The sequence below is a fragment of the Ylistrum balloti genome, unplaced genomic scaffold (genome assembly GCF_031769215.1).
Source record: "Ylistrum balloti isolate Yb309-2 unplaced genomic scaffold, AGI_CSIRO_Ybal_v1 Utg370416, whole genome shotgun sequence".
NCBI classification, from domain to species: Eukaryota; Metazoa; Mollusca; class Bivalvia; order Pectinida; family Pectinidae; genus Ylistrum; species Ylistrum balloti.
In genome coordinates this window covers 1,649,372-1,674,319 of record NW_026782282.1, presented here as the reverse complement: position 1 = coordinate 1,674,319, position 24,948 = coordinate 1,649,372, and the positions used below count along the sequence as shown (strand labels likewise).

At 35.2% G+C, this 24,948-nt stretch overlaps 2 protein-coding genes and 1 pseudogene across 2 annotated transcripts; 1 reads left to right on the top strand and 2 right to left on the bottom strand.

Annotated features, from left to right (window-relative positions):
- Positions 1-2,560: 2,560 nt before the first annotated feature.
- Positions 2,561-4,393, bottom strand: LOC132554586 (uncharacterized; annotated as a pseudogene).
- A 92-nt stretch (positions 4,394-4,485) lies between these two features.
- On the bottom strand, positions 4,486-5,533 carry LOC132554585 (uncharacterized). Its single transcript, XM_060218910.1, has 3 exons — positions 5,386-5,533; positions 4,807-4,948; positions 4,486-4,527 (listed from the first exon to the last, which is right to left on the bottom strand). The coding sequence occupies exons 1-3, from the start codon at positions 5,499-5,501 to the stop codon at positions 4,486-4,488; spliced, it is 300 nt and encodes a 99-aa protein (XP_060074893.1). The 5' UTR covers positions 5,502-5,533.
- A 2,023-nt stretch (positions 5,534-7,556) lies between these two features.
- On the top strand, positions 7,557-24,026 carry LOC132554535 (suppressor of SWI4 1 homolog). The gene is made up of 10 exons (XM_060218860.1): positions 7,557-7,614; positions 8,818-8,988; positions 9,498-9,821; positions 10,469-10,545; positions 11,083-11,190; positions 11,747-11,860; positions 12,171-12,314; positions 13,015-13,139; positions 20,241-20,303; positions 23,578-24,026. The coding sequence occupies exons 1-10, from the start codon at positions 7,597-7,599 to the stop codon at positions 23,835-23,837; spliced, it is 1,404 nt and encodes a 467-aa protein (XP_060074843.1). The 5' UTR covers positions 7,557-7,596; the 3' UTR covers positions 23,838-24,026.
- Positions 24,027-24,948: the final 922 nt, after the last annotated feature.

Sequence of the window (24,948 nt, the reverse complement as noted above, 5' to 3'; positions counted from 1 at the left end):
CCAGATTAAAAAAAATCTAGAGCATAGTCCACCTGTCCATCCATAATTATTCTTTGAGTCAAGTTTGTACACAACTCTTTCATTCCTACGAAAGTAGGAATACAAAGGAATTGATATAGACTCCAAGCTTTTCTTTCAATCACATACGTATCATGCATGTTGATTGTTTTAATATTGAAAGAAAATATTTTTAAACTAAGGAATCTTAAACAAAAAAGAGTTAATTACCCCCAATTCGCTCACACTCTTGGTGGAGGGTCAGGGCTCTCAATCTGCCAGATTTGGGGCCTATATTCAGCCCCATTTCCAATGCAAAATAGTATCTTTTTTCCCAATTTAGACCCCAAGTTTTCCCAATTCTAAGGAAAACACAGCTATTTCCCCCAATTCTAAGGGCCTCGGGCCCCAGTCCCAAAATGGGGTTTGAGAGCCCTGAGGGGGTACTAGGACACAGATGCTTAAAAGTCCGTTCAACTGTACATGGGTTTTCTTCATATCCTCAATTTCCCCTGAGGAGTATTGATCCTCATAGAGTGTCATATCCGCTACAGATTTCAATACTTTGTGAAACTAATATCAATGACTAGGAAAACTGATGTAAGTGTAGTTGGATGAAACACCCCAACTCAGCACCTCCAACAACACCGACAATGAGTGAATTATATCCCTCCTCCTGAGACAGTGTGTTGCATATCAGAATTAGGTCACTGTGACCAACATTTTGGCCTTTGACATGTATCATTTCAGTTGTATTCTAAGTATGTAATTTCATCTCTGGAGGTGTATTAAATGTATCAAGTCTGTCATATTTTGATTGAAAGTTATCAACCTTGGCCTCTGTTTTGGAGTATTGATCAGTACACATGAAAAAGTCTTACTTACACTTTAAAACTTAACTGGCAGAACGTAGAAGGTTTCTTTTTGAAATATGCTTTTTTTATTAATCACAATATTTGCTAGGCATAAAATTGTACCTGAATTACTGATTTGATCATGCTTTTCTTATATACAGGTATATGGCTGCATGAGTCTGGGGTGCTTGGTGCATCACCTGATGGATTTGTACAAGGAGAGTTTAAGAATGATGGGAGTATTCATCATCAGTGTAGAAACCACTTAACTTCATCACCAGACATAGTTGAGGTGAAATGCCCATACACAGCCAGAGAAATGACAATATTAGAGGCGTGTGAATCTATCAAAGATTTTTTCCTGGGTAAGAAGTAACTAAGAACTTCTTTAAAAGCTCTGTGACAGTCAGACTAAATTGTTCATTTCAAGGAAATATTCAGACTGAAACCACTTAAAAGATGTGTATCAGATTGACATGTTAAATTTCTGTCAAGTTACAGATATATAACTCCCTTTTGCCGAGATAATTGATGTTCTAAAGACGACTACCCGGTACTCCAAACTTTCCCAGCTGTTTTCAACTGTTTCTAACAAAAGTTTATATTGATTTGATTCTTAGACTGTGTATATTAGCCTGTATATGACCATGCATATGTGGTACATAAGGGAGATTACTCAGATCAGTGTATTTATAATTCCAATATTTGTTATTTAGTTTTGAGTCCAATATGTGTACTGTTTCAGAAATGTCAGATGATGGAAAGATTGTCCTAAAACAGTCACATGACTGCTGGCACCAGATACAGGGCCAGCTGTACCTGACAGGGACTCAGTGTTGTGGCCTTGCTGTCTGGACAACAAAAGACTTTCAGGTGATAAGGATAACAAAAGATTAACTGTGGACACCAAATATTTCTGTTCTGATTGATTTTTATTTCAACACGTTCTTGCCATCACTGTAATTAAAACAGTTTAATTTTAAAAAATGTCAAATTGTACTACAACTCTATTTGCAACATATTTTTACATCTATAGATAACATCTGAACAAAGTCTTTACATCTACAGATAATGATGATGATATTGTACATCTACAGATAAATGTACATAATGTACATCTACAGATCAACAGATAAATGCTCAGTAAGATAAGATGTTCCAGTGAAAGTATTATGAAACAATAAATAGTTATTATTTCGAGAGTACAAGATATTATTAAATGATTTTCATGACTTACTGTATATGTCTTAACAGTGGTACATGTATAAAGTACCATATGGTCTCAAACTCGTGTGTGAAGTTAGATTTGAATGCCTTCAGTATTTCATGAGAAAACAGTTTTAGGTGAATTCTTTTTATGCTTAATGCTTTAAGAACAGCAAGTAAAAACCTTAACCCAGTGATAACCCTTCACTAATGCTGGTATGGAAATAATAGCTTGCATGTCCTTTTAATAGCTGAGCTCAAGATTTACGGCTGAGAAAATAGTAGAATGTGCGAGAAATATTAAATTATAAATAGAAAAACAGACTGGTCTACACCTGACATTTCAAGACTGGACAATTTCAGTCTGAACATTGACAAGACAGCAGCAGACTTGAAAAAGTTTTGTTGATAAATGCCTGTATTGTGCTGGTATGTGACTTAAAATCTCAAAATTCTTTATTCTTTCATTTGCTCGCTCAACGTGGATCCTTCTTCTTTCAATCTTAAAACAAAGTTCTGCCTCCTCTTTGGTAAAATGACCTTTGTTTGGCAGAAGGAGGGACATTTAATGAAATACCAGCAGGTAGTTTATCAAAAATATTGAAACTCTTATCAGCCAGTATTATGTCCCCTGGTTTTAGCTGATCAAGTAACCTGGAATGTTCAACAATGGCTGCATCAGAAGTTGAACCAGGGTACAAATCAGAACAATATACCAATGCTACATTTGGAGCTACACATGTTACAGCTTTGACAGTATGCCCACCTTTAAAAGACTGTGGCATAGACCCCTTACATTTTAACTGACTAGGTATACCGACAGCTTTCAAGACACCATCATATATAATTTCATGTAGAGCAGAAATATAAGTATTTATGAAATTTGAAACAGTTGCACGGCTTGTGTTTAAATCTCTCTGCTAAATCTAAATCCCTACAGTTGAGTCTTAATTTCATGAGAGTCATTAACAGCTGGTCTTCTATGCTAAAGCAATTGACTGTCCATCCTGCATAGTAGTTAAATGGTGACATTCTTCTCAGCAAGTCAGCTAACACATTAAATACATCAGCTTGAAGTGAAGTGTACAGCAACATCTGTCAATATAAATAATAAGAGTACCGCAAATCAGAACAAAATATGCCTGTGAATATCCAAAACAAAGAAGATAATTCAAGAATTACAGTCCCCCACCTGACGTACTTTTATGGAAGTCAAAGGTCGAAGTCAAGGTTACAGTGACCTACTTTTGGGAGGACCATATTCTTCCAAACAAGTAAGATTTTAGAGAATTGGCTAAATTTCCTGTAAAGGACCCAGACCCTTTATACAAAATTTGATCCCCTTTAGCCAAGGATGCTTCTTAACAATTTTGGTGGAAATTGATTTTGTGGTTCAAGAGAAGAAGGGATTTATAGGATAAATTGGCAGATGATGGATGCTCTGGTATCCCATAAGGTCACTTGGCCAACATCCAAGTATTTCAAATGGTAGACATGTGCTGCATATACTATAGTGCTAACTTATTATGGAAACCAAAAGCGAAATAATATCTTTCATGTTGCAAAGTAACAAAACATTATGCTTTAAAATACTAAAAATTCACCTCAGGTATGGTGGAATCTAGCATAAAATAATTATTTAAAGGCTAACCTTATCTGTGTCATGAATGATGTCCTGTATTTTCATTTTTGGTTTTTTCAGCTTAAGCATCTCTACTTCTTTTTCTAAGGAAGCAATCTCCTCTTCCAAGTCTTGCACTTTGAAAAAAAATCATTGGCTTAATATTCTTGGTACATACAAATTGGCACTAAAACCTCCATTCTTTGCTACTTATCTAAAATAAAAGTTTAGATTGACTTGAAAGTATCATAATTCATAAATACCTGATTTCACTTTTACGGTCTGTACTTCAACATTATCCCCAGTCAGGAATATGGTAGCTGTGATCTGCTGTTGCTAATTCCTTTGTAACAGATTTGTCGCTGTCGAACATCACCTCACCATCCAATTCAACAATTAAAGTGACATTTCCTTTTTTTTAGTTTAATCTTAAGTTAACATGAGGGGCAATATTTACATAATTATCATATCGCTACAGAATAAGCCATCAGCGAAAAGGTTACAAGTTGTAAGCAACAGACAACTTGAAATACTGTATTTAAGCTAAGGGGGCCAATGTTTAATATTGGATCAATAATTGGGAGTGGGCTTATTACAGTGATATAGTTTATTTAGGACATTGAATTTGAAATCTATGAAAAAGACATGGGTGGGCTTATCACCAGGCATGGGCTTATTGTAGGATAAATATGGTATTTATACCTCTCTTATGCATTTTCAATGGTTTTGATATATATTAACTAATCTAAATGTTTTGTAAACAAAACGTTGAATTTGCCAAAAAAAAATCCAGACTAGGATTTGAACCTAGATCTCACTACGTGAATAGTGTGTTCTGCTTTGAACTATCTGGATGAAAAATTATGCAAAAATTCAACATTTTTTAAATATACAAAATGGAGTATGGTGATCAAATTGCCATAAAGTAAAATTTGAAATAATTACCAAAGCTGAACTAATTTTTGTTTTTTATATGCAACTATGAAAAAAAAAAAAAAATTGCAAACCTATCATGAATGCGCTTCATTCATTTTGCAAATCATTTTTTATTTTATAGTTGTATAAAAAAATTTATTTTCTTTCAATGCTTAATTGTTTTCTTTTTCTACCTAAACAAGTAATATATACCTTTGTTGGGGTGGGTATTTTAGGGAAACAGCCAACGTCTTTACTAAAACAAAAAATAGTTGGCCCATTCTCTTTCTTTCCATCAAGGAAATGACAGCTACATATTCTGTCATTGTAGATGTTTACCTCCCTGTCCACACGTCTGAAAATGTATATATAGCTCTTCAGAAGAAGAACAAAGTTTAAAATTATACAGTATTTCAGATTGATTTGGAAGCAAGTTCTTGCAACTCATTTTCAACCAGAGGGATTTGTTACGAATGACTTACAAAAAGAAATAGATCGGTAGGCCTATTTGACGTATATCTTTATATTCCTAACAAACCCTTGTGCTTCAACTGATATCAATCTACAGATACTTTACATAAGCCAAAAAGGCGTCTTTCATCTTGTCATATCTGTATTAACGAATATTATTTGAACCCATCTCTTTCATCAATATTGTAAAATAATAAAAGCATACACTAAATTAGAAGTCACTAGGCCTATAACTTGTCAAACCATCCGAAATATTGACTATGGCCTAAGGCTTTTAATCTTGCCAAATCCTCACGATATCCAGTTAGATTTCAGACCTACCTGCATTGTTCGACCCATTTTTCCCTCTCCTTGAGGTTAACAGGGAACCTAAACAGGCTACACGTCTGTTTCCAACCGGTTTGATGGGAACACCCGAACACTAAACAATACACCATGTTGTTTGTCTCTGGTATGTCTGTCGTGTGCCGATATACCTGGAAGTTGAGAATCGAAAGTGAAAGCTAACGAGACTTGCCCGCCCTATTGAGAACCATTCCGACATGACACGAAATCTAATACGAAAACAATCATAGATATCTAACCTAGATGCCACACAGCTTATTTGCGACTGTTGGCGCGTGTCTACATCGCCTCCATCTTGGGAAGGTATTGTCTCTAATGCCAAACCATAGCTACACAGTGGGCCTCATGATAGAAATCCCACTAAAAAAAGTGTAGCACGGTCACTAGCCCGCGTATCAACACAAATAATACTTCATTTTAAAGCTGAGAAAAAGTTCTATGTTGTAGTCATATCAAAGTGGAGTTATCGGGAATCAAAATTAAAGAAAAAATAACGGAAATATTTAAAACGTAAAAATTATTAACAAATATACCTATATACTCCTCATTTATTTTGCACAGGATAATTATAACCCACCCCACTCAAAAAAGAAGAAAAAACCTAATAAAATAGAACAATTAAGAATTCAAATTCATCCTTTTTTTAAATAGTAATAAATAACTTGATTGTGGCAATGAAAAAGGCTATATAAAAGTGAACATGTGGATCTATGGACCTGGTCCCTGGATAGGTGTTCACCCAAAAATTAATTAAATTTTTAATGGCTTACATATCAAAGTGCAATTAATTATATATCAGTGTCATTCATGCAACTTCATGATTTGCTGGACCTTATTTCAAGGGGGGTTGGGGGAGGGGTAATGAACAATATACCCCAGGATTTTCGCACTTAATTTGTAGAGTGAATAGTATGTGTGAATACATATTGCCAATCTATTAAAGGTTATATCAGCATGCAGAACACTGAATGCAAAGTACCACACAGCAGCTAACAGCCTCTGACAATGAGATGCATTAATTGATAATATATATAGTCACATGCAGTGTGACTGTGTGAGTTTGAGTAAAAACATGAAACTAAGACATTTTCATTCATATTTTAATACATAACAATAAGCAGGGTGAATCTGCAAAATTACACAAGAAAATGAAGTGCACAATAAAAGTATGCCTTTCTTGAATTTTGGTGCATTATGAATGAGAGACCCGTGACAGCAAAACAATGTAAGGTAATGTACCATCGGATCTCACTTACAGGCGATTCTAATGAAATGCAGCATGTTGTTTGCCTTCACACTGAACATTCACATACATGTGTAGAGAAGGTAAACCTATAATCCAATAACTGTTTGAAATGGATGCAACAACAATCATGTCATTTATGACAATAATGAAAACAAGTATAGTGTGACCTTACTTGAAGTGAAAACTACTTTATCGTAAGTCCCATATTGTATCAGTCAAATACAAAGTATACACTCTCTTCATACGCAGCACTGGTACTATAAACCAGTCAACAAATCACGTCTTCTGTCTACATGTTCACTTATAAGCCCAAGATCACTATGTATTGTTCAAGTTATAGGCTAGTTGCTTATTTCGTGACCAAAATGAAACTACTGTCGAACACAAAAGGTAACTGTAATAAATCACAATACTTTGCAAACAAGTCAGTGCACAACAGCATGTTACAGCAAAATTTAAAAAACACTACTCCTTACATCAGGCGAATGACCATCTCTTAGTATAGCTGCTCAAATATTTAATGATAATACTTTAAAAACCACTTTCATCATTACTTGAAACACTGCCTGTTACAATGACATCTACTACTTAGAACTATATATATGTTTACAAGTCAAAATGAATAGGCACTATCATACAAAGGTAAATCGGATAAGGCACACATTCTGTAGAACATCAATTTGTACAAGGTAGTAATTTGACAGTTTGTGCAATACCTTCCAAAGACGGCGGACCGCTAGACACGTCACAGGCGCCGCCGCGCGGCATCTAGGATTAGATATCTATGAAAACAACTCGGGCCTTTCCGTCTTAACACTTTTTATACTTCCGTCCTGCCTTTTACGTGGGGTTCTACGTCATCAATACATGTGTACACAACCGGAAGCACATGTTATAGACGAAGACTGGACTGGAGATCGTAACCCTCGTCTTCAGACAAAATGGGTAAACCGAAAAAGGTATGTAAAACTAAGTGTTGAAATACTTCAGTACCTGTTTTAATACATACATGGCCAATAATGTTTTAAAGACGATCATTTAGCAAAAGAAGATTTGCGATAGTCTGCTCAGACACGAGCCTATATTCATGTAAACAAGGCCATGAGGTTCAGGTTCGCTCATTCCCAGTCTTTTCCTGCGTGCAAACTTGACATAAATATTTTTCTCTATTTACAATATTTTATATCATAGTCATCACATTTTAGCAGAAGTAGGCTTCATTCAGTTAATGAATACTGTCACAGCTGTAATCCCTTTTGGGGTTCCTTCTTGGGATTAATTTATATCGGATGTCTGACAATATTTCACATCGGACGACAAGTGACATTATCAGACGTCCATTATAAACTGGTCACGAGGAGGAATGTCAAAGGGAAAAAAACCACAGCTGCAGAACGATTTATCCAAAAACACCACAAACTACTCCAACACCCCAAAACATTCTCCGAAATCATTCTTCGAAACATCTCCAAATCTGCCCTATGCTTAACACCCAATAACACTCTTTAGACATTAAAAATCTTTCAAAATAGCAAACAATCCCTGTCGCCATACCCCTTGATGTTGGAGTCACTGTTACAGTACTGTGGTCAGGTCAGTGCATGAAATTTACTAAAAACAAAAAGAAAGAAAGAAAATGTAAAATCATAAGTACTAAATATAAATAACCAGAATTGCCTTTCTCATAGAATAAGTGATAAGTGAAGTTAAAATAAAAATCTTGGAATATATGCTGCTCATTTTTTTTTATACAAATTGATAAACCATACCATTATTCAATTTTGTAATAGATATTAGATAACATAAAATCCTTTTTGTCAGAAAAGGAAAACACAGGTGAATGCAATCTAGAGATATACTCACTCGCCTGTGAATGATATTATAGTGGGTGTCCATTAAAGGATTTTCATTCCTTAGAAATAGTTGGGAGTGCCAATGCATCCTCTTGAATCCTTGTTTCCTTAGATAATGTTTTTCTATATACTTGTAATATAGTCATTGAGAATTGTACGTTTTCAGTGTTTTTCCTTATAGACTTATTATGTTTTGTTTGGTCAGTCAAAAAGATAATTAATTGGTCAATTATTCATATCATCTGTGATAATTGGTATTTTGTCATGGTAAAGCTGTATTTTATATCGGATTGATTTGATGTTTTACAGAGCAAACGCCAGAAGGCTATGAGACAGAAGCAGTTACAATACCAGGAAGATTCCTATGCCAAGGCTCCTCATTCTTTTGTGTTTAATAGGGGACATGTTGGTAAAAATATCTTACATCTGATCAAGGACTTACGTCGTGTGATGGAACCATTCACAGCAAGAAATCTCAAGGTAAATTAATATGTAAAAACTACAGGAGATGATGTTGCTTAAAATGTTGATAATTTTTATCATCAGTGACAAAATATGTGATAAAGTTGATGGTGTCCTGGTGATTTTACTTGTTTGTAATATGTTGAAAGTTATTTTGGTTTATCAATATTTTCTGCTCATGCATTAAACAATTTTACCACAATTGCCTCATTTTATCCAATTTACTATTTATTATGATGTACTGTTGTTTGTCAGTTCATCTGTATTCCAGCTTCATATCCCAATCTCTACTCCAAATTAGTCAGTTTTCTGTTGATACCAGGATGTTTTAACATGTTTTTTCTTCTTATTTGATCCTTGTAATGTAACTTCTGTTAATGTAACTTCTGTTTTTTTGTGTTGTATAATATCACATTATCTTATACATATATGATTGCCTCTTAATCTTATTCACTTTAATAAAATTCAGATGTGAGCCAGGAGCAAAATACAATGTTTTCAGTGATGACATTGTTTTTATTTTGCAGGCAAGAAAGAAGAATGCCCTGAAAGATTTTGTGAATGTTGCTGGAGTGTTAAATGTCACACATTTCCTGATGTTCAGCAAAACCGAAATAGCAACCAATTTGCGGGTGGTGCGAATCCCAAGGGGCCCGACTATAACATTCAAGATTCACAAGTACTGCCTGTGTAGGGATGTCATTTCTTCTTTACGGAAGCCAAACTTGGAACAGAAACAATTCCAGTATCACCCTTTGTTGGTGATGAATAATTTCAGCGGTGATGAAATGCACACCAAACTACTCTCTTCAATGTTCCAGAATATGTTTCCATCTATTAATGTCAATAAGGTAAGGGGTGTTACTGAAGAAACATCGCTAGGAGACAGATGTACACTTTGGGAAAATTTAGCAAGAAACTTTCTTCACTGTTATTGTCTGGTGGCAATATGTTGCAGCTTCCCTTACCCTAACACCTGGTACAACGTACCGTATCTTTTTATCGATAAGGCCATGGTGGCATGTGTTGTACTCTTGAGTCTACTTGCATATTGTAAATTTTGCCTACCATTAAAGCTGTCTGTGACGTAGAGAAATTTATAAAACTGCTATTTGTTTTCCGTAATTCCACTCAAAATATACATTAGGATCCCATTTCAATTGAAAAGGATACAATTTATAAAGTTCTCAGCAAAAATCTTGATGTATATGTATGAAGGTTTTGGTCCTATAGTGTACTACATTTCTGTTGGAGTACAGAAGTAGATGTTTGAACTTTAAGATATTCATTGCTGTAAATAATTTGTTGGAGAGACAGTATGGGTATTTGTTTCACTACTTGTTAAACATTTAGAAAGAACGACAATCTAGTAGAGTTTTATATAGTACTCCAAACATTTTTCTTTTCACATTTTTTCATGGCTATCATTTTAATATTTACAGGATATCTATGAAAAATTAACCCTGAAGTCAGGTTTTGATTTTATTCCAAATTTCAGGTGGACTTGAATAACATAAGGAGATGTGTGCTGCTGAGTTATGACCCAGAGACGAAACTTATAGAATTCAGACACTAGTAAGCATCAAGCTCCTCCAGAATCTGTTTTGTTACCCCAGAATTTTGTTTTAATTTATTCTTCACTGGCAGTGATCTTGTTTATGGAAACAAAGCTGCAGTTTGGAGATTGTCTGATTATAAGTCCATCCATTGCTGTTCAGTTAAACTATGAACCAATTCTATTTTTTGTTTTATTTCTGTAGTATTAAAGCACAGCCTGTGACTTTGAGTAAGTAGAGTCAATTAGCTCATTGTAGGATAATGATAGCATGTAAAATGTAGTACACATGTTCCTTTAAATTTTGATGAAGTACCGGTATTGCGTATTTTGTTAAGTTAATGTCACTGGTTTTTATGGTCATTTTTTCTCTTTAATTTTCTGAACAATGATTGGGATATATTCAATATTAAAAATGTTAGCATTATTTTGACAGTCTAAATAAATCTTCTGAAGTATTAGTGGTAACCAAAAGTTACATGTTAGATGTTCAGGTATTTTTCTCCATTGTCAATTGTTTTTCAAGAAAGGTCTTATGGTTTTTGTTAATTGTGCAGTAATATAAAAGTTGTCCCAGTGGGTATGACCAGAGGAGTGAAGAAGTTGATCAAGACAACAGTTCCTGACATGAGCAAGTTTGAGGACATCAGTGAATACATCAAACAGTGAGTAACAAAAGTGTCAATACTAAACTCAATAATTTTTAGGCATTAAGAATGCAATGGTAATAAAAAATTGCATCCTTAGGTTAGTTCATTAAGATAATTGAGTGGTAGTTGATGTGTGGTTTTGATTTTAGAACACAAAAAAAGAAACATTCTCTGATTATTCAATAACAGCTAGAATTTAGCTCTAGCATTGCTATTCTAGTTGCCTTTAAAACCAGAAGGGAAATGGAAGATACAATATATCTTAGTTTTCCATCTAGTGTACAGAATATTCAATAGATTTATTTAGCAGAAGTGTTCAATGGTCGAGAAATAAAAAGATTTTCTTTGATACAGAAATGGAGAATTAAACCATGACAGTTATATGGTTGTTAAAGGGAATTGAACTTTTCTCTAACATGTTTAGTATGCTTTCAATGATGTTAACTTGTTGCAGAGTGATACAAGACATTTTCCTCTCTCTGACATGGACAGTCTACTTTCAGGGGAGATAACTTGTCTCAGATTGATAAAAGACATTTTCCTCTCCTTAACATGGTGTATCTGCTTTCAGGGGAGGTAACTTGTCGGAGAGTGAAGCAGAACTGGATGGGCCAGATAATGAGGTGGTTTTGCCTCAGAGAATCAGTAGCCGAGGCAACATTAAAGCTACAAAAAGTGCAATCAGGTATGTCTGCTTCATAAAAATCTCAACTAGGCCTGCAACCAGATATATATGTTTTGCTTACTGAATACTAATTAGAAAATTGTATCTTTCATATTTTCATGACAAAAAATAATAATGTTCAGAAAATTCTTGCTATTTAAAAACATGAAGGAAACATGCAAGTGGAATCTGTGTAATAAGCATTGAGAAAAGTTAATTCTTTTATTCCGAAGTGATATTTTCTTATAAATTTTAGTTTTGTATTGCAATGGTACTATTTTTGTGTGGATTCTGATGATAAGAAGTAAATAACATGTAACATTTACATCAGGATGACAGAGCTTGGCCCGAGGTTGACCTTACAACTAGTGAAGATAGAAGATGGTCTGTGTGATGGCAACATCATGTACCACGACTTTATCAAGAAAACAGATGAGGAACTACAGAAACAGAAGAAAATGAGAGACAGTAAAAGGTATAACATTTTACTCTTGTCCAAAGGGGGCCATGATATCTAAGTTAGTAGGGCATTGGTCGACGCAACTTTGAGTGACGATCTAAAGTGTGTGGTTTCATGCTCCCTACCCTTGGCTGTTTGTGTTTCCCAGGAAGCTAAGAAACAGACTGGTCTGTACAGTGATGGTTGTGTTTTTGGTCAGACACTTTACTTCAATTGTTTTGAATGGCATGTGACAGACCCCCTGTATATCATCCATTGAGATAGGCACCAGCCACTACAAAATGGTCCTTGATGGGGGCGATAATTTTTTCTCTGGGAATTGTGTTGACATGAATTAGGGTATTTTCTTGTTTTGAAAAATTATATGTTGGTTAGAGATATTTATTAAGATCTTATATGGTCAAGCTTTTGAACAAAATAGAGATTGGCAGACTAATGCCTTTGGCTGGGCAGTTCTGCATATATCCTATGTAACCTTATGTGTACATCTGCTTCTAAAAATGTACATCCACCTTACTGTAAATGTTGTAAATCTGAAGGAACTCAATTTGTTGTTATCTCATGGATGCTATTAAAGTGTGAAGGAACGGTCCATTCCTGACAAAATATTAATCTCTTTTGCATCAAAATGGGAACCATACTTTAATCTTTAACAATATTCATGGAATTGAATCTGTTTTTTAATCTGTTTGGGTTTTTTTCTACAATTTTATAGGAATTTAAAAGAATTAAGAAAAAAGATACAAAACGACAATGTGAGAAAAAAGGAAGCTGCTAAAGAGGAGCACAAACAGAAAAGTTTGGCCGGGATGAAGAAAGAAAACCAAGATGAAGGAGAAGGTAAGTGTAAACATTCTTACCATATCTAACCAATCATAAGCCCATGTCTGGTAATAAGCCCACCCACATCAATTACAGTTTCAGTTAAATACTTTGAAGATAATCACTGAATTTCTTTGAGTGAGGGTTTACATTGGCCCCCTCGACTTGTAATGTGAGGTTGTATGTGATAGTAGTCGTTGGTCCCCAGGGATTATTGAGTGAGGTTGTATGATTTGGTCCCCTTGGCTAATTGAGAGAGTTTTAAGTGTTAGTATTTGTCGGTCCCCTAGGCGTTTGTTGGTACCCTGGGCTTACTGAGTGAGGTTGTAGGATTGTTGGTCCCCTGGGCTTATTATGTGATGTTGTATGACTGTTGGTACCCTGGGTTTATTGAGCTAGGTTGTTGGACTATTGGTCCCCTGGCTTTACTGAGTGAGGTTGTATGATTGTTGGCCCCCTGGGCTTATTATGTGACGTTGTATGACTGTTGGTACCCTGGGCTTATTGAGCTAGGTTGTAGGACTATTGGTCCCCTGGCTTTACTGATTGAGGTTGTATGACTGTTGGTACCCTGGGCTTATTGAACTAGGTTGTATGACTATTGGTCCCCTTGGCTTATTGAGCTAGGTTGTATGACTATTGGTCCCCTGGCTTTACTGAGTGAGGTTGTATGACTATTGGTACCCTGGGCTTATTGAGCTAGATTGTATGACTGTTGGTCCCCTGGGCATACTTTGTGAGGTTGTATGATTGTTGGTCCCCTAGGCTTATAGAGTAAGGTGTTGGTAATAGTAATTGTTGGTTCCCTAGGCTTATAGAGTAAGGTGTTGGTAATAGTAATTGTTGGTTCCCTAGGCTTATTGAGTAAGGTGTTGGTAATAGTAATTGTTGGTTCCCTAGGCTTATAGAGTAAGGTGTTGGTAATAGTAATTGTTGGTTCCCTAGGCTTATTGAGTAAGGTGTTGGTAATAGTAATTGTTGGTTCCCTAGGCTTATAGAGTAAGGTGTTGGTAATAGTAATTGTTGGTTCCCTAGGCTTATTGAGTAAGGTAATGGTAATAGTAATTGTTGGTTCCCTAAGCTTATAGAGTAAGGTGTTGGTAATAGTAATTGTTGGTTCCCTAGGCTTATTGAGTAAGCTGTTTGTTATAGTAATTGTTGGTCCCCTTGGCTTATTGAGTAAGGTGTTGGTAATAGTAATTGTTGGTCCCCTTGGCTTATTGAGTAAGGTGTTGGTAATAGTAATTGTTGGTTCCTTAGGCTTATTGAGTAAGGTGTTTGTCACAGTAATTGTTGGTCCCCTTGGCTTATTGAATGAGGTGTTTTTTTATAGTAATTGTTGGTCTTCTTGGCTTATTGAGTAAGGTGTTGGTTATAGTAATTGTTGGTCCCCTTGGCTTATTGAGTAAGGTGTTTGTTATAGTAATTGTTGGTCTCCTTGGCTTATTGAGTAAGGTGTTGGTTATAGTAATTGTTGGTCCCCTTGGCTTATTGAGTAAGGTGTTTGTTACAGTAATTGTTGGTCCCCTTGGGTTATTGAGTGAGGTATTCGTTATAGTAATTGTTGGTTCCCTAGGCATATTCAGTGAGGTTGTATGTGATTGTAATTGTTGGTCCCCTAGACTTATTCATTGATGTTTTGTGTGTAAGTAATTTTTGGTCCCCTAGACTTATTGAGTGAGGTTTTGTGTGGAAGTATTTGTTGGTCCCCTAGATTTATTGGGTGAGGTTTTGTGTGTAAGTAATTGTTGGTTCCCTAGAGTTATTGAGTGAGGTTTTGTGTGTAAGTAATTTTTGGACCCCTAGACTTATTCAGTGAGGTTTTGTGTGGAAGTAATTGTTGGTTCCCTAGATTTATTGCGTTAGGTTTTGAGTGTAAGTAATTTTTGGTCCCCTAGATTTATTGGGTGAGGTTTTGTGTGTAAGTAATTGTTGGTTCCCTAGACTTATTCAGTGAGGTTTTGTGTGTAAGTATTTGTTGGTCCCCTAGACTTATTGGGTGAGGTTTTGTGTGTAAGTATTTGTTTGTCCCCTAGACTTATTCAGTTAGGTTTTGTGTGTAAGTATTTGTTGGTCCCCTAGACTTATTGCATGAGGTTTTGTGTGTAAGTATTTGTTGGTCCCCTAGACTTATTGCATGAGGTTTTGTGTGTAAGTATTTGTTGGTCCCCTAGACTTATTGCATGAGGTTTTGTGTGTAAGTATTTGTTGGTCCCCTAGACTTATTGGGTGAGGTTTTGTGTGTAAGTATTTGTTGGTCCCCTAGACTTATTGCATGAGGTTTTGTGTGTAAGTATTTGTTGGTCCCCTAGACTTATTGGGTGAGGTTTTGTGTGTAAGTATTTGTTTGTCCCCTAGACTTATTCAGTGAGGTTTTGTGTGTAAGTATTTGTTGGTCCCCTAGACTTATTGCATGAGGTTTTGTGTGTAAGTATTTGTAGGTCCCCTAGACTTATTCAGTGAGGTTTTGTGTGTTAGAATTTATTGGTCCCCTAGACTTATTCAGTTAGGTTTTGTGTGTAAGTATTTGTTTGTCCCCTAGACTTATTCAGTTAGGTTTTGTGTGTAAGTATTTGTTTGTCCCCTAGACTTATTCAGTTAGGTTTTGTGTGTAAGTATTTGTTGGTCCCCTAGACTTATTGGGTGAGGTTTTGTGTGTAAGTATTTGTTGGTCCCCTAGACTTATTGGGTGAGGTTTTGTGTGTAAGTATTTGTTGGTCCCCTAGACTTATTGCATGAGGTTTTGTGTGTAAGTATTTGTTGGTCCCCTAGACTTATTGGGTGAGGTTTTGTGTGTAAGTATTTGTTGGTCCCCTAGACTTATTGGGTGAGGTTTTGTGTGTAAGTATTTGTTGGTCCCCTAGACTTATTGAGTGAGGTTTTGTGTGTAAGTATTTGTTGGTCCCCTAGACTTATTGGGTGAGGTTTTGTGTGTAAGTATTTGTTGGACCCCTAGACTTATTCAGTTAGGTTTTGTGTGTAAGTATTTGTTGGACCCCTAGACTTATTGGGTGAGGTTTTGTGTGTAAGTATTTGTTTGTCCCCTAGACTTATTCAGTTAGGTTTTGTGTGTAAGTATTTGTTTGTCCCCTAGACTTATTCAGTTAGGTTTTGTGTGTAAATATTGTATTTGTTGGTTCCCTAACTTATTGGGTGAGGTTTTGTGTGTAAGTATTTGTTGGTCCCCTAGACTTATTGAGTGAGGTTTTGTGTGTAAGTATTTGTTGGTCCCCTAGACTTATTGGGTGAGGTTTTGTGTGTAAGTATTTGTTTGTCCCCTAATTATGTTATGCATGGTTAATTCTTTGTTCTCACTTTTCTGGCAGCATCATTTGTCTGAAACTCTAAATTGTCAGGTGAATACAAGTGTTATCAACACCAAAACTGTTTTATGATATCTGTATGCAAGAACATCTTAGAACAAGGTTTCTATTTTGATTTTACCATATACTTGTTGATCATTTACTTCATTTATCAAACCAGCAGTCAAGTTGAGTGTTTAGCATGGGGTTTAGATATTTTTTTCTCTGAGTGCTGTCATGATCAAACCTGAAGTATACCTGTGGTACTCATATTTCAGATTCTGAAGTTCACCTACAGTTTCCAGTTAACTGGATTTCATCAATGTCCATTGTTAAAGTTTTCTGTTTATATTTGTGTTGAGTGAAATTTCTAAGGACGAGTACTGTCAGAACCAAACACCAAATATACTCAATCTATAAATAGCCATCTTAACATACTTTTCCTGATTTTGAATTCCTGAAGTATATATTACTTTACTTACAGATTCAATTCACTTACAGTTTCCAGTTAACTGGATTTCATCAATGTCCATTGTTAAAGTTTTCTGTTTATATTTGTGTTGATGAAATTTCTAAGGTGTTACTCAATCTTAAATAGCCATAATCATTTTGATTCCAGTTACTTTTTACCATTCAATGCACTTTCCTTCATAATTTGCATATTAATGAAATAAGAAGGTGTTTTCTTAAACCTAATCACATGAGAAAAAAAGTAGTTCTGTGCTTTTTCTTCCACGTTTCTCATTAAGTCTTTATTATTGACTTTTGGTATGTAAATCTGAATTTAGCTTCATGTATTTGGCAGTTCTGACATTATCTCTGCATGTCTGGTGATTTTCTCATCTATTGTATCATTGTATTTATTACAGGATATGTATTAGACTTTTTAAAAATACTAATATAAAGAAATAAAGTTACATTACCAAATGATAAGGTCAGCAGGTCAAAGGTCAATATAAAAAGGTCAGATTTCTATTAAATCTTATATTTTGGTGTGATACTCTGTTAATAAAAAGTATACTTTCAAATAGGAAGTTAAAGGGATATTCCATCCAAGTTGCGAAATTTGTGGTTGTTCTGTATGTTTGAAGAACTAAATCTAATAAGTTTTAACACTATTATTAGCATCAAAATATCTTCCCTGTGGTCAGAAAGTTTTCTGGACTTTTTTTCAGTAATGCTTTGAGTTATTGAAATGAAATTTGGTATATGGCTTCTTGTTGCAAAGGTACAGATTAAGTTAGAGTCCTGGCTGTCTGTGACACTTTTTGGCAGAGTTATGCCCCTTTCAACTTAGAAAATTTCCTTGGAATATTGTTTTCCAGACTTTTTTGGCTTATGCTTGGAGGTATTGAAATGAAATTTGGTATATGACTTCTTGTTGCAAGGGTACAGATTAAGTTTGAGTCCTGGCTGTCTGTGACACTTTTTGGCAGAGTTATGCCCCTTTCAACTTAGAGAATTTCATGAGAATATTGTTTTCTTGATTTTCTTTGGTTATGCTTTGAGTTACAGAAATGACATTTGCTATATGGCTTCTTGTTGGAAGGGTACAGATTGGTTTTGATTCTTGGCAGTCTGTGACCCTTCTTGACAGTGATATGTCCCTTTGAACTTAGAAAATTCCTCAGGAATATTGCTTTGCGCAGTTTTCCCTTTATGCTTTAAGTTATAGAAATGAAATTTAGTATTACAACTTTATGGTTGATCATTGCACATCCAGTTCAATTTCTGGGTGACTGTGACACTTTATGCAGGCGACACATACAGTTACGAGGAACTCTTGTTTTTGAAGTAAAGATGTTTTCAATCACACATGAAGTCATATTGCAAAATCTTAATCAACTTGACAATGGTCACAGGGATCAAATTTAATTTTTATGATGATAAATGAGCAGAACTGTTTAGAATTAGATTTGTATTTAATTCTTTTTTTGACTTTACTTCAGTGGTCAAACATCAAATAACAGTCCATAAATTATTGTATTGATATGAAAAGAAATTATTAAATCTGGTTTTTGATTCTAAAATTTTTATACAATGTAATTTATTACAGTAGCCTTTATAAATGATTTATAAATGAGGAGTGTAGAAACCACCTACCCACTCAATTAGAACGAACGGTGTTGGCTCTACCGCCTGATCTCTGAAAACATTTATGTTGCAATGCATGCCATGATTTTAAAAAATGTTGAAATTTAGACGAAAAATGATAATTTCTGTATTCCATATTTAGTTATTTTGCGATATGGACAACTGGAGTATTCTGGTTGGTTAATTCTTTTTGATGAAATGTGACAAATTTACATCAAATAATTGAGAAAATGTCACTGTTCACTCCCCACATGATTTAGGTGAAAAATCTTATTGACATTTTTAGAATGCACTATATGAAGTAGAAAATCCCAATCACTTTCTTCAAAACCCTGAAATTCTCTGATAACATTCATGGCCCAAAATTTTCCCACATTGCATAATGTTAAAAAAGTATTTGAATGACTTTTGTAAATTATATGAAAATATTGAGAAGATTTCAAAAAAAAAAAAAAAAACATTGAGAACCCTCATTATGTCAAATGTGCTGTATCATTTCTGCCAGTTTTGATAAACTTTTGAGAATAGGACATTAAATTTTGGTTAAATAAAGTATATATACTAAAGCCTTTGTGTATGAATTACGTATATCAGGGTAAATATGCAAAAAAAAAAAAAAATATGCAAGAAATTGGTTCTCTTTTTAGTTCTTCAGTACTTTAATTCAATTTTGTAAGACTACCATTGATTCAATGATGAAAACTTATGTGAAGTTAAAAACATTTAATCAGCAGACTGGGCCTTGCCGTGGTGAATTGGCAGTAGATATAAGATTTCTATTAGTATAGCTAATGTCTTGCTAGACACATCTACAGCTAGAACTTACATGGACTGATGTAAAACCACATGGCCCCGTTAGCTCGAGACCACAAAGCTGACCCGGCGTGACCCTCCCAGTTCCAGAGTCACTGAACCGTGTCTAACTTCAAGTGTCTGTAATGTGTAGTACCTAATTGTATAAGTGGTTGTATTGCCTGCCCTGGAAAAATCCTGTAAATATCCAAACATTTCATCTACACAGTCCCTACACAAATTTTACACTATCAGTAATGAACTGTCTGGTTAAAAATCCACAGTCAGTCAAATTTCATCAAGATGGTATATGTTTTGGATATTAAAAATTCTGAAAAAATTACTCCAGTTATGTGTAGGAACCTCAGAAATTTTTTATCAGAATTCAGTTGTTTTAGGGATTGGTATCGGATAGGGAAAACAGTCTATTAAATTAAAAAATCTGGATAAACATTTTTTATCATATATGCTATATATTGTTGTTTCAATGTTGTTCTAAGCAATGGATCTAGTTTTTAGTTTTTTTTCAATCTATGTGAGGTATGTAGGTTGATTCTGTTTGTATTGTTATGTTTTGTAATTTAATACACAACAAAGATTCCTGGTACTACACTTCAAAGTTGATTGAATTAGTGATTTACATGTTTTTTGACTCCGATGAGGATAATAAAGGTATGTTGCTCAATGTTGATTTTTATAAATTTTGGTAAAAAATTATAGAGATATTATATTGGGGAAAAAGAGATTTTCATGGAATGACATGTAGTTTGTTGTCTACCGTGGAATGAGTGAATTTCAGCATACATTGTCAGTTATGTAATTCAAATGTTGCATGTAATTTGTGCCTCTTGTGAAGAAATGTTAGTAAAGTAACAGATTAGTGTATTAAATATTTATCTATATATTGTGATAAAAAATATTTATTTTACAGATGAAGAGGAGATTGATGATGCTGATTACTACAAACAAGAAGTGGGAGTAGAACCAGAGCCAGGTACATAGTGCACAGTCAGGTCTAGCGAATCTATTTACATACCATTGTGTTTAATCTCTCAGTGATATCCACCTTTGATATCAGGAATATGGGCTTCTTTATTTTTCTCACTAGCTATCACAAAAGAAAATGGGAGATTAGGAATTGAAAATCTTTCATATTATCACTAGCTAACACAAGTGAGGAGGGGTCTTGTATTTTCTCACTGGCTAACACAAATAAGGAGAGTTTTTCTTATTTTCTCATTAGCTAACACAAGTGTAGAGGGGTCTTTTATTTTCTCACTAGCTAACACAAGTGTAGAGGGGTCTTTTATTTTCTCACTAGCTAACACAAGTGTGGAGGGGTCTTTTATTTTCTCACTAGCTAACACAAGTGTAGAGGGGTCTTTTATTTTCTCATTAGCTAACACAAGTGTAGAGGGGTCTTTTATTTTCTCATTAGCTAACACAAGTGTAGAGGGGTCTTTTATTTTCTCACTGGCTAACACAAGTGTGGAGGGGTCTAACACAAGTGAGGAGGGGTTTATTATTTGCTCACTAGCTAACACAAGTGAGGAGGGGTCTTTTATTTTCTCACTAGCTAACACAAGTGTGGAGGGGTCTTTTATTTTCTCATTAGCTAACACAAGTGTGGAGGGGTCTTTTATTTTCTCATTAGCTAACACAAGTGTAGAGGGGTCTTTTATTTTCTCATTAGCTAACACAAGTGTAGAGGGGTCTTTTATTTTCTCATTAGCTAACACAAGTGTGGAGGGGTCTTTTATTTTCTCATTAGCTAACACAAGTGTGGAGGGGTCTTTTATTTTCTCACTAGCTAACACAAGTGAAGAGGGGTCTTTTATTTTCTCACTAGCTAACACAAGTGAGGAGGGGTCTATTATTTTCTTTCTAGCTAACACAAGTGTGGAGGGGTCTTTTATTTTCTCATTAGCTAACACAAGTGTGGAGGGGTCTTTTACCTATTGTGATCACCTCTGTGTCTGTTATCGTTCTAACACAAGTCTTTTATTTTCTTTCTAGCTAACACAAGTGTGGAGGGGTCAACTTCTAGCTAACACAAGTTCTGCATGTCTCATTGAGCTGAAACTTACCTGAAATGATCGTGACATGATCCTGACCAAAGCTGGTTAATTTCGGGTTGGTCCGAAATCCAAGATGGACGCCATGACCGCCAACTTGAAAACAAATTTTCGACTTATTCTCAAATTCCACCAGTGCTAACACAAGTGTGGAGGGGTCTTTTATTTTCTCACTAGCTAACACAAGTGATCTAACACAAGTGTGGATGGCACTGACCAAAGTTTGTTAAAACATCAAGTGTGGAGGGGTCTGAATAACTCAGAACACAGGGTGCTGATATTTGGCTCACTAGCTAACACAAGTGTGGATCTTTTTCTCACTAGTTTGTTGAAATGAATAACTAACACAAGTGTGGTGGGGTGTCTTGATTCTTAAACACAGTGTGAGGGGTCTTTTAATAAACACAAGTGTAGAGGGGTCTATTATTTGCTCACTAGCTAACACAACTGAGGAGGGGTCTTTTATTTTCTCACTGGCTAACACAAGTGTGAAGGGGTATTTTCTTTTCTCACTAGCTAACACAAGTGTGGAGGGGTCTGTTATTTTCTCACTAGCTAACACAAGTGTGGAGGGGTCTTTTATTTTCTCACTAGCTAACACAAGTGTGGAGGGGTCTTTTATTTTCTCACTGGCTAACACAAGTGTGGAGGGGTCTTTTATTTTCTCACTAGCTAACACAAGTGAGGAGGGGTCTTTTATTTTCTCACTAGCTAACACAAGTGTGGAGGGGTCTTTTATTTTCTCACTAGCTAACACAAGTGTGGAGGGGTCTTTTATTTTCTCACTAGCTAACACAAGTGTGGAGGGGTCTGTTATTTTCTCACTAGCTAACACAAGTGTGGAGGGGTCTGTTATTTTCTCACTAGCTAACACAAGTGTGGAGGGGTCTTTTATTTTCTCACTAGCTAACACAAGTGTGGAGGGGTCTGTTATTTTCTCACTGGCTAACACAAGTGTGGAGGGGTCTTTTATTTTCTCACTGGCTAACACAAGTGTGGAGGGGTCTGTTATTTTCTCACTAGCTAACACAAGTGTGGAGGGGTCTTTTATTTTCTCACTAGCTAACACAAGTGTGGAGGGGTCTTTTATTTTCTCACTAGCTAACACAAGTGTGGAGGGGTCTTTTATTTTCTCATTAGCTAACACAAGTGTGGAGGGGTCTTTTATTTTCTCACTAGCTAACACAAGTGTGGAGGGGTCTTTTATTTTCTCATTAGCTAACACAAGTGTGGAGGGGTCTTTTATTTTCTCACTAGCTAACACAAGTGTGGAGGGGTCTTTTATTTTCTCATTAGCTAACACAAGTGTGGAGGGGTCTGTTATTTTCTCACTAGCTAACACAAGTGTGGAGGGGTCTTTTATTTTCTCACTGGCTATCATATGATAGGAGGCGTCTGCTTTGTCTACTTTGTCTTAATTTTGAAATGCAGACTGCTTATGAAAGGTCAATAGGTGAATGTGTAATGATGATAATAAATCACATGTACTGATTAGACACTACATTGGAGTACTCCACCTTGTTTCTCTGGCTCAGTCTAAGTATCATGAATTAAAGAGTAATTAACTCTTTGTGTGTAGGACAATCTTTAATTGTGACGTCAGTATTCTGATCAGATTTATGTTACTGTGCTCTCTGTCTGCAGTAGAAACTGTGCCAGAAAGTCCGTGCATAATGATGGTAATTGCATGGCCGACTCGTAAGTTGTTTTAAGTTCAGATAGTGCACACTGTGTGATAGTGTATTTGATGCAAGTGATTCATTCAGCAAGGGGAAGACCAAAAAGCAAAACAAAACAAAACAAAAAGCAAAAAAAAAAAAAAAAAAGAAAATGGGAAAATTTTGTTTATACAGCATCATTACACTCACCTTAAAGGATTTAAAAAACAAACAAGAGATATTGTATTGGCTTTCTACACAGGCCAGAGTTAGGAAATTTTTAGAAATTGATAGCTCTGAAGACAGGTGCCAGTGTCAAAGTTTGGAAGTTAGGAGGTCAAAGAATGAAAGGTCATGATCAAAGGTTAGTTGTTAAAAGTTGATAGTTCTGAAGACAAGTGCAGATATCAATGAGGATGTGATAAAGGTCATATGGTTAAAGTTAACGTTCAGAGGTTAAGAGTTAAAAGAATATAGTTCAGGGGTCAGTAGGTATGGAAATTACCTGTAACGATGATATTTTTTTCCATTTCAGAATTATTTTCTGGCACGAATTCAAAACGTAAACACAGATCAGAGTCAGAAGGACCTCCGAAAAAGAAAATCCGGGAAAGCAAACCATTGGATGGAAACACAAAAAAGAATGAAAGAACAGATTCAAAATTTGATAAAAATAGAAATTTCAAAGTAAAGGACACGGATAAAAAAAGTAAAGGGAAGTCTGGATTTAACAAAAAAGGCAAATTATTTAAAGGACAGAAACGAACAGACAAAAAATTCAAACAGAAGAGATAGAAAGAGTTTTATCCTGAGGGGGAAAAAGTATGGTAACTAAAGGGGGAGTTCTTGTGATCATTAAACTGTCAAATCATTGTTGTCAGGTTGTGTTTTAATGGTTCATATAAGTAACAACAGATGCATAACAGATTCCATGAAGATGAATAAAGGAAGTTGGAAGATAAAACAATTCCAACAATCTGACAAGAGTCATTGTTTTCATTCTTATTTTGAAAATTGTGTTTTGAATATTTTAGCTGCTACTCGGTTTTAAAGTTAAAGTCTCAGTAAGGTTCTGTCTGGTGACATTCTGCCCTAATTGTCTTCAGAAACTGTTGATACACTGTAAGTGTATTAAATTTTATGTCATGATCGACTTTTAACACGATTGTGCATTGGTGCACCCAATGTGTATGCACTATTGAGGCAATGTGAGCTTCTCAAGTTACACCTAACTGAATTGAAGTTGAAAGTCAGCATGACATTTAAACAACATATATCTCTGAAGACAAAAGTACAATGATAAGTACTTTCTAACAGTGTTTGAATTTCAATTCTATTTATGAATTAATCTGGAAAATGAGTATCTCTCATGCTGAAGGGATGCAGGACAAATATTTATCCCTGGCGAGAGTTCAAATTTAGAATCTGTTGACATGTCAACATTTTCTTTGTTATAATTGTGAAGATGTTAATGAATCTTGCTGTCTTTTAGTGAGGTTTAATTAGAGGTTAATTTCAATTGTTTTAGTTAATTATTATTTTAATTTTTATGCTCCCATCCATATTTCAGTCTGTCCTTTCATGTATTGAGCATAACTTTGCCCACAGTTAGGCAAGGATCAGGAAATTTGGTTGATACATTTGTCATACAAAGGGGACATGCAGTGTACCAAATTCAGGACCTTGACCCCTCAATTACAAAGGTACAGCCCTTTGTTAAAATTTTGTGTACAGGGCATAAGTTTGCTTGCATTGAAGCAAGGATAATGAAACTTGGTGTATACGTTGATCGTACTAAGACAATGTGCAGTTTACCACATTCAGGGCTAACAACCCCTTAAATTACAATTATAGCCCTTTTTTTTTTTAAATTTTGTGTCTAGAGCACAACTTTAAATTGGTTGCA